General features: G+C 60.2%; 1 protein-coding gene across 4 annotated transcripts in view; it reads right to left on the bottom strand.

Annotated features, from left to right (window-relative positions):
- Positions 1-11,969, bottom strand: part of ZDHHC3 (zinc finger DHHC-type palmitoyltransferase 3) — a 54,357-nt gene that overhangs the window by 11,914 nt on the left and 30,474 nt on the right. For 3 of the 4 annotated variants that reach the window (XM_040628936.1, XM_040628938.1, XM_040628937.1), the window contains exons 3-6: positions 11,624-11,748; positions 5,633-5,729; positions 4,872-4,953; positions 536-666 (exon numbers count right to left, since the gene is read on the bottom strand). In XM_040628936.1, coding sequence (XP_040484870.1) covers positions 536-666; positions 4,872-4,953; positions 5,633-5,729; positions 11,624-11,748 — 435 coding nt within the window. Of the gene's footprint in view, positions 1-535; positions 667-4,661; positions 4,746-4,871; positions 4,954-5,632; positions 5,730-11,623; positions 11,749-11,969 lie in introns of all 4 variants that reach the window. The other variant, XM_040628939.1, reaches the window with a different exon arrangement.

Below are 11,969 nucleotides of genomic sequence, written 5' to 3'. Positions count from 1 at the left end.
CGCTTGCAGCCTGCAGCTCGGGGCCGCCTGAGGCAGGCTGTCTCCTGACTCTGCCCTCTGGACCTACTCACGGAGTCACCTCCTCCAGGAAGTTGACCCTGCCCATTTCAGCTGGATTCAGGCCCCCTTTGTCCATCATCCTCTCTCCAGGCCTGTAGTCCTCGGATGGGAAGAGTGTCCCCGTGCCCAGGAGAGTGCCTGACACAGCACAGTGTGTAACACAGAACCATCATTGGAGGATGGAAGGACTTTTGGCAAAGGGCACCTTTCACCAAGGCTGCCAGGCCCCATTCCTGGTGTGATCTGCTGTGCCGGCCCCAGGGGAAGATGTGTGTGTGTGTGTGTGTGTGTGTGTGTGTGTGCACGCGCAAGATCCGGTGTCACTGCACATGGAGGGATGTGGCCTGCACACCTCACCCCTGGGCCCTGGTCACTGGGCGCCCAGGTCTGGCCTGCACGCAGCCCTCCCAGCAGCACTGCCCTGGGTCCTCCCCCAAGCCCAAGAGCGGAGGTGGGGGGCAGGCCGCCCGCTTACCGTTTCATCTGTGCAGATGGAGTGCACCTGGGTCCCAAACATCACGGACGTGAAAATGAGGAAGAGCAGCCCCTCGAAGCACAGCAGGATGAGAAGGATCACTGTGGTGGGGGGCGAGAAGGAGCTGCACTCTGAAAGGAAAGGGTCCTGTGAGACTTGGGGCTGCCACCCATCGCCCGCTGTGCACCACTCGATGTCCCCAGGGCTCCTGCCCCGCCTCCGGCCCCGCCGACTCGGTTCCTCCTGGGTGCCATGCGTCCCTGGCCTCCAGGCTTCGGCGGGCACCACCCTGCCCCCACCCGGCTGCACCGGCACTCCCTCGGAGAAGCCCTTCTCTACGGGCCAGGCCGCTGCCTCCCCTCCTAACACCTTACTCCTTGCTCTCCCCACCCCCCCGCCAGTGTCTGTATCCTGCGGCCAAGCACGGTGCCTGGCACATGGAAGGAGCAAGAAAGGCCTCAGGGCTGAGGCGTGAAGACAGGGAGAGCCCCCCCCCCAGAGAGCACGACACAGGCTGCGCGGGTGGGGCGCCTCCTTCTGGTTCTGGGGGACAGGAAAGGGCAGGTCCAGAGACCACTCAGGGGCTTGGGGATTCGAAGTCTACGAGGGGGCCGTCTGGCTGCCGGGCTTGGCCCTGAGCTAGGGGCGAAACAAGCCCCCTGGGAGACGTCCCTCTCAGGAGTGTCTGCGTCACTGAGACGGTCAGCCCAACCAGAGAGCCACCTGGCCCCGGGCCGCTGCTTTCGCTCTCCCGACCGCTCTCTGAGCCCAGGCTGCTGGGGGGTGTGACCTGAAACAAGTCCTTGTCCCTGTCCAGGCCTCTACCCCCTCCCCTGTAGAGCAGCGAGGTTTGACCAGATGTGTGGTGTGGTTCTGTTTTCAGCAGCCTGTCTGGGCCAAGTCCAAATCAGAAGCGCCCCCGACTGGAGAGAAAAGCCGAGGTGCCATGGGAGATGGTGGGGGTGGGGGTGGGTGCCTGGGGGAATGGGGACACTGGGAGACGGGGGTCCCAGCCAACAGCACTTACTACCCCAGGCCTGGGGGAATGGGGACGACACTGGGAGACAGGGGTCCCAGCCAACAGCACTCGCTACCCCAGGCCTCCTGCCCCCGCTGACGGCTGCCTGGGCCTGTCACAGCCCGGCTTGGGGTGCATGGTTCTCGTTGCCCCAGTGCGCAGGCCTGCTGCCCTGGCTGGAGGGGTCCGACCTGGGAGCGCAGGGCCGGGCTTCACTGGGCTGTGGGAACTCAGGGAATCTGGGGATTCAGTGGCCTCTGAGCAGCACTGCCGCCTCCCTCACAGGGACTTCAGGAGAACGGGCCTGGGGCCACCGTACAGGTGGTGGGGCGAGGAACATCTCATCCAAATGCCTTTATCACCTCACGCTTCCCTTGGGACTCAGCAATGCCCCCAGACGCTTTCCCTTCTGGCTTCCTTGCTGGCAGGGCCGGGAGGCTCCGGGTGTGGCAGCCACCTGCCTGGCCGCTGGGCAGGAGGGTGGGCAGGACGAGGGTTCCACAGTCAGGCAGACACAGCAGGGTGAGGCTCCCGGAGCCAACTCCCCATCACGAGCTCTTGCTAAGATGTCCCCACTACTATTCTGTGGCCCCTGCATCTTTCCCGTCCCACATCCTGTGGAATCACGTTTGTTCCTGTCCTTGCTTGCTGTCTGCCTTGCCCACCACACCTCCAGCCCCAGGAGGCCGGGGCTTTGGCTCCCTGCTGTAGGAGCAGCCTTGGGGCAGCCTTGGGGCAGTGCCCGATAACACAGGAATGTGGGCACACGGCCGGGGCTCTCCGAGCTTTAGTTCTCCCTTCGGCTGTGTGGCGTGGTTGAGAACGCGCGAGAACATCTGCACAGGTCAGCCTGGGCCCGGCATGAGCACGTGGCGGGTGCCCCCTGGATGGCGGCGCCTTGCTCCTTCCTTCCGCACCTCGGCGGCCCCGGGGCTGGAGCAGGAGGCAGAGCCCGGTGCCCTGGCCTGCTCTGCATCCTCACCCAGCTACAAGGAGCCGTCCCCTCCTGGGCTGGCCCCAGCAACTACAAATGGAGTTGGGGAGGCGGGAACCAGACCCAGGGAATGGAGAACTACCACTTTACCCTTCGTTAAACCTCAACTCAAAGCGCCCTTGTTCTGGGGACACCCCCTCCCCCTTCTTACCCGAGCTGGATGCGAGACAGCTCGCCCACGGCTGAGCAGTGATGGCAGTCACTGTCACACTGGGCCAATCCCAGGCTCTGGGGACTGTTCTCCTAGCCTAGCGCCAGAGGCACTCATACCTCAAGCTTCTTCCATCAGGAATCTCGACTGAAGACAACCAAGGGCCCTGAGGGAGGACCCTGGGCCCCAGGGTCATCAAGTGGGGCTGGAAGAGCCCACTCCAGACTGGGGCTTGAATCACGGCCCTCCTCTTAGACGTGTGAGCTTGGGGACTGGCTAAACCCCTGTGAGCCCCAGCTTTTGTCATCCACTAAGTGGGAGTCTCTCTCCCGCCCTGAGGGCTTGTCCTAAGGTTGAAATAAGGCGCTGCTCAAAAAGTCCTGTGCGCCCCAACTGGCTCTTAGCGGGCAGTAATGCCGTGGCCTCTGCCAGCTGCGTGCCGAAGATAGAGCCCTTCTGCCCCCTAGACGGTCCAGGGCACACGCCTCACTGCCCGTGTCTGTTAACCCGACAGCGGCGGGTGGGGGGAGCGACGGAGTTGATAAAACGTCCTTGTCAGACTCTACTGCCACGTTGCCAAGGCCACATCTGGGGTTGGACTGGAGCCCTAGGGCTTAGCAGGGTGTGAGCACTTGCAGAACGTTCGCCAAGGACAGGGCTGGGGCCCTGCCCAGCTCTGCAGAACGTCGGAATGCAGAAACCCGCGTGCCCCTTCCTCTTCTCCCTACCACCCGCCAGCTGACCTCCCCCCTCTCTGGCTGGTACCAGAACGGCAGTAGTCAGGAAAACTGGGAGACACGGTGACACGGACCGAACTGTGTCACCCGCAAAATTCATATGTGGAAGCCCCAGCCCCCATGTGATGTTACTTGGAGATGGGGCCTTTGGGAGGTGTTGAGGGTCCCAGGAGGTCAGGGCGGGGGGGTGCCCATGATGCGGTCAGGGCCACGCGAGCACACGTGGAGAAGGAGGCCGTGCGCAAGCCAGGCCGAGAGCCCGCCTGGCCGAGAGCCTGCCCCAGGGACTGAATCGGCTGGCACCTTGCTCCTGGACCCCCCGGCCTCCAGAACTGTGACGGATCATGCTTCAGCCGCCCAGTCTGTGGCACTTTGTCATGGCAGCCCAAGCTGACTGAGACTCGTGGGGCTCTCCCATCCTCGGTGGTGCCGGGCCGGGCAGAGGGCAGGGCCAGCCTCTTTACCTCCGGTTGGGAGCGAAAGATCCCATCCTTCCCACAGCCTCCCCGGTTCTGGGGAGCGGGCACTGCCAGCTTGGGCGTGAGAAGACAGGACGTACGGGAAGAGTGACGTTCTGCGAGATGGTGCAATGGAAAGGGGGCCATCTGATGCTTCTGCCCCAGACGTTTGTCTCACCCCAGCACGTGGCCCCTCTGAATTCCTCCAGCATCTATTTAAAAATTATTTTTTCTTCTTATTTTTATCCTTCTTTAAAATCATAAAAGTGCGTTTGTCTTCCCAGCGTCTATCTTTTTCGCCTCAGGGCTTGTGCGGTCTCCTGGCTGGAGTTCCTTCCTCGGCGTTTGTGCACGGAGCGGATACCGCTAAAGCAGGGAGAGCTGCTCTGCGGTCTTGATGCCGGCTGGTAATGAAGCGGTTAAGAACACCCTCAGAAAACGAAAGTTCACGAGGGATTTCTGTGAGACTGGAATGAATGACTTTTGATTAAAGTGCCTCTTCTTCTTTTTTAAGTAGGCTCCACACCCAGCATGGAGCCCGACGTGGGGCTTCAACTCATAGCCCTGAGCTCGAGACCTGAGCCGAGATCGAGTCGGACGCTCAATGACTGAGCCACCCAGGGGTCCCTGAAGTGCCTCTTCTTAAAGACCCGGAGACACAGGTCTGTCCCTGGCAAGGCTCCCGTGCCCTGGGATGCAATTCCTGCGGGGCCTGCACTTCCCCTGGGCACGCTCGGGCTACAGGGTCTGTCTGACTCACTCCTTTACCTGTGGAACTGACTTTAGGGGGCTGCTTTTTGTCATGAAGAGAGATTCGGGCCTCTGCTGTCCCTTCCCTGGTCAGTCTGTAGGCTTGCAGCAGATCTAATAAAACGGGGTTGGCCCCTGGCACCATGACCCACACCAAGAGCCCGCCCCGCCTGGGTCGCACACCGCCCCCTGGAGCAGCGAGGGGAGCTCTGTCCGGCACATACTCACTTGTCCAGTCTTCTTCAAAGCAATGCAGAAAGTGGAATCCCACCATGATGAGGGCATGCAAGGAAATGAGAGCTATGTACATCTGAAACAGGAAAGCAGTGCAGACGCCATTGTTGTGAGAACCTTCTGACCGTGCAGGCTCCCGGGACAGGGGTGTTCAGTACCTCCCATTCCGGAACACTCAGTTAGGCTGAGGGCTGACCGGGAGAGAGCCAGAGAGGCATCTGGTGATTCCCCTACTGGTCTCCCTCCCCCCACCCCTGCTCTGGGACCAAGGTGAGAGCGTGTGGAAGAAGACAGAAACAAGTGCCCGTCTCCAGGCGTGACCTGGGCTCTAGGTGGGCCGGGGCGCTCCGGGCTGCTGACTTCCCTTCACTTGCAGACTCAGGGCCTGACTGCCAAGGGCCCTTCCAGCCCCCATGCTAACTCTTCTCTACCTACCTGCAGCTGAGGGGCAGCTTGGGTCCCCACCAAAACCGGCTTCCGTAGCTACTTAGACTGGACGCTCGGGGTGGGAGCCCAGCACACGGCCCTTGCTTAGAGCCAATCGACTTGAGCCAATTTTCTAGATGCTCAAGCGGAGGGCTTAGGAACAGGCCCTTGTTGAGCCCAGGGGCGCTCTGGGGGGAAGGGGGAGGTCTACATGGCCAGGCAGGATTCCGAACAGCAGCACAACACACTGTGGGCGCCTAGACTTTTCGAAGGAGCGTCGCGCTCCGTTGCTCCACAGAGGGTGGGGCCGGACTGGGAAGCAGACTTACTGTAAACAGGACGAAGTACTTCTGGTTGTTCTCGCCAACACAGTTATTGACCCAGGGACAGTGGTGGTCCATCTTCCGAATACACCGCTTACAAACACTGAAAGGGCCCACAAGGCAGACTTTTAGGGGTGTCCTCAAGGCAGCAGGGGCCCGAGAACCCACCCCCCCAGCTCTAGTCCATGCACGGGGCCTCCTTGGGCACTGCCTGGTGAACTGCTGGGGCTGTGGCAAGGGGCCTAGAAGGCGGGGTCAGGAGCCCCAGGGTCCCACTCGTTCCAAACAGGGGACAGTCATTGGCCAACCAGGCCCCTTGTCTTGGGTGGAACCGAGGGGCTGAGCAAGCTGCTTGCTGGCACTGATGGTGGGCCGCGAGCTGGTTTACTGAGAGGCTAGAGCGAAGAGGCAGTTTACAGAAAACAGGTACTCCCAACTTCCCCCAAATACACAAAACCCGAGGGCCGGGTGCCAGCCGGGAGGGCGTGGCTGACCGCAGAGGACTCTGGGAGAGGCAGAGCGGGCTCAAGGGCAGGATGTCTCGGCGGCAGGAAGTGCCCCTCAAGCACCTTTCAGCTGGAAGCTAACAGCCACTCAGCTGCAAAAGCAGAATGTATTTGAGCTTAAGTGTGGATCAGAAATCCCACTAACTTGCAAACTGCTACGTTGTCATAGAGCTTATTCTGGGACTGAGACTGTTTCAAGCTTATCTGACAGCAAACAACCCTCCCTATCCCTTTTTGGAAGAAATCATCTGAAACAGGAGTGTAGGCTCATGGGGGCTTGAAAGCACCCACTCCCAAAAGTCAGGCTTAGAAACACCCCCTTGCCAACAGATGGGCTCACGAGAAGTTGGTCCTTTCTCAATCTGTTAACATGCGCCCCTTGACGTGATCCTTCACAACAGCTTGAAATACTGTAAATATAAGCCCGGGAAGAAGACAATTCAAGTGTTTTCTGTTTGGAAAGCCCCTTCGCTCACACCAGCTTTTCTTTCCACTAGTTTCCACAGCTAACTTCATCTCAGGTTCTTAACGAAGTGCACTGTGGGCCGTGGCAGGTGGACCCTGGCGGAAGGGCTGTGTCTCGTTCCCACGTGGGGAGCTCACACCTGCCGAGCTCTGGCTGGCCGCCTGTCCCGGCAGGGAAAGCATGGGAGGAGCTCTTCCGGGAGTGGAGGCGAGCTGCTCCCCACACTCCAGGCCCAGAAGCACAGACCACTCTGAAGGAAAGCCCCACGGTGAGACCACGGCCGACTCGGAGCTGCGGGCTCATCCACACCCCAAGGAAGACGTGCGGCCTTCTGTAAGCAGGGCGTGAGCTTCGGTGGCAAGGTAGGCCTGGGCCTGCGGAGCTACCTTGGTCAGACTGGCCAAACCTGGAGCCACTAGGAAGTTTAAGTGTTGTAAGGACAAAGTGAGAACCGATGGTGGGGCCCTGGCCAGTCTCCACCCTGGTTCTCCTCCACAGCTTCGAAGGTCCTCACTAACATCGGGGGGAATGGGTACATCTCAGAGAGGCTGGCCCAGCTCTAGACTCTCCCTGGTTGCCGGGAGGGCAGGGGAAGAAAGAGGCATGAAAGGGACACAGAGGGATATACAGAGAAAGGCAGGTGCCTGTCTCTCTCTGCGTGCGTGTGTCCCTAACTAAAGAGGACATACAAATAAGTGTAATACGAAGCTCAACTGGTAATGCTTGTCCCAGGGTATGATTTTAAGAGCACAGACAAGTAGAGAGTGAAGACTGAGCCGCTCCCTGCACCCTGGGCCTCAGCCACCAGGCCCCACATTCCCTCTGCGCTGCCGCCCTGCACGTCCTTCCTCAGCGCCGGGGTCTTTGCTCCCTCCCAATCTGAGGACCAAACTCCCAGGGTTAAGCCCCTCCCTGCCTCAGGCTCCTGAGCCCTTTCTCCTCCATCCGTGCCTCCCCCTGCAAGGGGTTTCTGGTGGGTGCTCTGAGGCATGTTTGCTCAGCAGTCGAGAGCTGCCAAGGGGCCTGAGAACCTCTGAAAGCTGCCCAAGTTTCAACAAGCTCTCAGGCAAATCCGTCCTTTGCTCTCCTCCCAGCCTCTGAAGAGCCCCAGCGTGTACCCCAGGAAGTGGGTTTCACGATGGGCTACGTGTCGCTGGGTGGCCACTTCAGAACACTCCTCCGTCTCCTCCAGGGAGCAGGGCCAAGCGAGCAGAGCCGCTGAGAGTGGCAGACGTTGGCCCAGAGTGCCCGGCTCTGAGCTTCCTGTCTGCAAAGACACGGAATGCCGCGGCGGTCCCTCTCCCCCCCCATGCAGAATTGTTCAGAAGCCGGCTCTGGGGCCAGGCGGGGGTGCCTGTGCACGGGGAGGCCATCCGGGAGCGTGGCGAGAGGCCCCGATCAGAGGCGTCTTACCCATGGCTCACAAAACCACCGGCCCGAACGGTTCTGCATTTGGGGCTTGGAGAACACCGAGGGCAAGGCCTGCGTCCTACCCAGCTGCTTCGCCTCGGGCCCTACCCGTCCTGAGGAAGAAAACATGTGGGCCTCTCACAACCCCGGATCCCCCAGTGGGGACTCAGTCAACTCAGAGCCAGCCCTCTTCCCACTCCCCGTGGCTGGGTGGGCAGGGGGGCTCCAAGGTGTCCCCCCCTAGACACAGCAGGCAGAGGGCCCTTTCCCTCTCTCCTCTCTGGGGCTCCCTGCTGCTCTCCCCCTCCTGTGTGTGCTAGCCCTCTCCTGGGACTCCTCTCGGGCACCCCTCACGGCCCCTCGTGGGAGAAATGTGGCCAGGCACGCTCCCGGGGCACCGGAGCCTGTGGGACAGTCACTGCAAAGAATGAACGTCTTCCACGGAGGTATCTTTTGATGTCCCTGCCCCCAGGGTTTCCCGAGCCCCTTCTGTGTTTTTTAAATCAATGTTCTAGAAGAAGGCGGTGCCCCTCCTTCCCTCTTCCTCCAGGTTCCCTGCCATTTTTCAGGCCCAGAAGCACTTCCTTCAAAAGCTTGGTGGAGCCTGACAAGCTCAGCGGGTCACAGGCACTCAGGCTCTTGGTTCTCAGCCCCCAAGTCGCTGGCTGAGGCCCTTGCCCAAGGCTGGGTGACGGCCCGCCGTGGAGACATAGCTGTGTCCCTGAGGGTCTGCGTCTCTCCCTACAGAGGCACTTACCAAACCGTATCGGGGTGGAAAACGGCCACGTGCCCTGCCTGAGTGGGAGGCCCCAGGGTCAGGGCCACGTCTAATACACCGCTACGGCCCAGGGCCAGGCCAGGGCGCCCTTAGCAAGGCTGGGCTGAGTGCAGGCCCGATGCTACAGATGCGGAAAGCGCAGGCCTGGGAAGTGGCTCCACTGCGCCAGGCTGGGCCGGCCGGCAGGGCACGAGCAGGGAACAAAGCAAGAGGACACCGGTGGGCCATGCTCCACACGCGGGTTTTCACGCCACACCTCCTGCCAAAAAGCGTCTACCACATCCTGGGCCCAGCGCTGCAACAACTGCGGGTAAGGAAGTCCGGTGCAGCGGAAAGAACGCTGCTCTCGGATCCCCACGCTGGGCCCTGGGCGCAGCAACTTAGCTTCTCCGAACCGCCCTCTGCAGAGCTGGTCCCGATCTCCCAAGGTTAGAGGTGATGGAGGTAAAATGCTTTAAAAACAATACTAGCACTCTATCAATTTTATCGGTGGTCACAACCATCAGACAGACAACACAAGACCCTGGCAGGGGCCCTGAGCAGTTCGTGACGGTCTCAGCCTCAGCGGGCATGTGTTTGCGGGCAGGGGGCGTGGAGGGCGTGAGGCTTTGCCAGGGGCACGGGTCTCCACCTCCTCGTGCAAAGAGGAACCTAACGCAGAAGCCCAGCACCTTGGCTGTCCGCGTCAGCACGAAGGCTCCCTCTCTGGGGCTTCCACAGGCCGCCATGGTCCTCAGCGCCAAGCACGAAAGCAGCCTGGGCTTCTGGAAGGCCTCTCGGTGGAAAGAAGACCCACCCACACACCAGCAGGCTGGAAGGAACCTCTGCACACCCAGGTCAGGGAGCATCTGCGGTACCCAGTAGAGCTCGGGGAATGGGATGGACTTAAGTTCCACGGGGCTCCGTTGGGAGGACAGGCTCCGAAGAGCCGGGTGCGCGCTCACGCACACAGACCGCGCCGTCGCCCGAGCAGTGACACTGACACTGACTCTCTCGAGCAGGCGGCAGGCCTCTCGGCTCAAGCAGTCACGAACCCAGCTGTGTGTGGCATGCTGGGGCCTGTGCTTGTCCCAGATGGTGGGTCCCCACACGGCCCGGGCCGCCGCGAGCCCTCACGGAGGAGCAGCTGTCAGCACGCTTCCTGACGCGGGAGCAGGCGGCACGCAGGCATCCTCACTCGACTTGCCCTGAGTCAGCAGCTCTTGTTTTGCTCAAGCTGATTTGTTTACTAGCACTCAAGAATACCTCCCTCGGATCATCCCGGGGAGAGAGGCGAGGAGGAGGCGGTGAGCAAAATGCCAGGCAGTGGAGGCAGCTGAGGGCTCCGGGAGGGAAGATAAAGAACCACTCTGATCCCCCGAAAGTTCTTTCCTGCAAAGCTTGCACCTCGCTGGCTGCTGGTCCAGCCTCTGAACGCAGCTCGCCCCGCTCGCACATGCCTCTATTAACCAATGGCTTCCGCTGGGGGAGCAGCGGACTCCCCAGAGATTCACGTCTACCGCTCACGACAAGCTGCCACGCAAGGACCCGCTTTGCGGAGGACAGAGCCGAGTTCAGAGAGATGTGCTCCCTGGTCCGGGGTCCCACAGCGTGACGGGGGCACTGACCTCTCCAACGCCGAGGCGGAAGCCCGCTCCAGCACACGGGGCTGGCCGGAGTCGGGCACGGGGAACCCCGTAAGCAAACGGGGCCTCTTCACTCAGGCTATGAAGACAGCTGACTTCCCATGCCTCGGGTGGCAGAAAAGTCTAGACCTGCACCCCAGGCACAAGCAGCCAGCCCTGAATTCATCTGTAACACAGATCTCAGAGGTAAACTGACCCCATGCTGGGCTCTGCACAAAGAAACTCAGCTTCTCCAAACTGCTGGAAGCCCCGCGGGAGACAGCAATTAGCACAGGCCCTGTCCAAGCTCCTCAGCCGTCACCCTCAAGAGGCGCCAACTAGTCGCAGAGGTCGCCATCTCTCTGACCGAAAGACATACCTGCAATTCCATCAGGCCACACGAGTCACCCCCAAACCGGGGTTCTAGTGGAAAGAGTCCTGGACCGGAGCTGCAAACACTGGGCCCCACGCCTGTCTGTGGCACTCCCCAGCTATGTGAGCTCGGTGTGCCCCTCCTGCCCCCCCAAAACCAGTCTGAGAAAAGGAGCAAGTGATACGTGTGTATTTCTGTAACTTAGCATTTAAAGTCCTCTTGTAATGATAAAATGGAGTTTTTAGCCAGATGTCTTCTTGTTGAGAAGACTCAAAACAATGAAGAAATCTGAAAACTAAAGGGAAAAATCACCACAGATGAGATAGGGACGTGGCTTTTTTGCCTGAATCCTACAATTGTCACAACCTCTAGAAGTTTTGTTTTTAAGAAACATCTCCATTCAGGCACAGCCCCTTCGTTTCCCTCTGAAAGTCAAGGGAGTAGGGCCCACCTCTTAAATGGGTCAAGTAATGGACACGCAGAATGATTTTCCACAGCTGTCCCCTGTGCCCTTAACGAAGTAATAAAGCTGTGAGGAAGAGCAGGAACCCCCTCAACTTTACTGATTCGGAAACAGAGGTGGAGACGGTCAAGGGTCTGGCAGGGTCCGTCGCCAGGGGTGGCAGAGCCAAGTCTCAGCACAGGTGTCCTGAGCCTGAACCAAACGCCCTTTCCAATCTAGTGAGCTCATGGAGATTGGGACGGAGTCACAGTGGTCACGTGCCCGGCGCAGGGGACATTCAGAAGCCCTGTGGCCGATGGCACCCGTGCGGGAAGCAGGTGTGGGGGTGCTACTCCAGAGCGTGTGAGCGGTGGGGCAGGGGCGGAAGGGGGCAGCAGTAAGGGGGGCGCGTGTGTACCTGCAGTGGTGGGCTCGGTCGGGCTTGATGCTGCAGCATTTGGGACACTTGTACACCACCTGTCCGGGCTTCAGCTGTAAGCTCTCGATGAATTCTTTAGTGGCATTTCCTTTGGGCACCGCCCCCTGTCAGAAAGAGGAGAGGCGTCAGGCCTGGGCTGGGGTTCTGGCAGCTCTGACGCTCCACGGTGGAGACGGTCACTTGGAAGCAGCAACTGCACACACGGACAGGACGTTTTCACCCCAGCGACATGTGTGGTCAGGATTAGGCCAACACGGATGGACGCTTACGGACAAAGAATTTTCCTGAGGAAAAGTAAATGATTTTTCTAGAGTGAACAGTTACA

Source organism: Ursus maritimus, unplaced genomic scaffold (assembly GCF_017311325.1).
Source record: "Ursus maritimus isolate PB19 unplaced genomic scaffold, ASM1731132v1 scaffold_14, whole genome shotgun sequence".
Taxonomy (NCBI): domain Eukaryota; kingdom Metazoa; phylum Chordata; class Mammalia; order Carnivora; family Ursidae; genus Ursus; species Ursus maritimus.
This window is presented reverse-complemented; position numbering and strand designations above follow the sequence as displayed.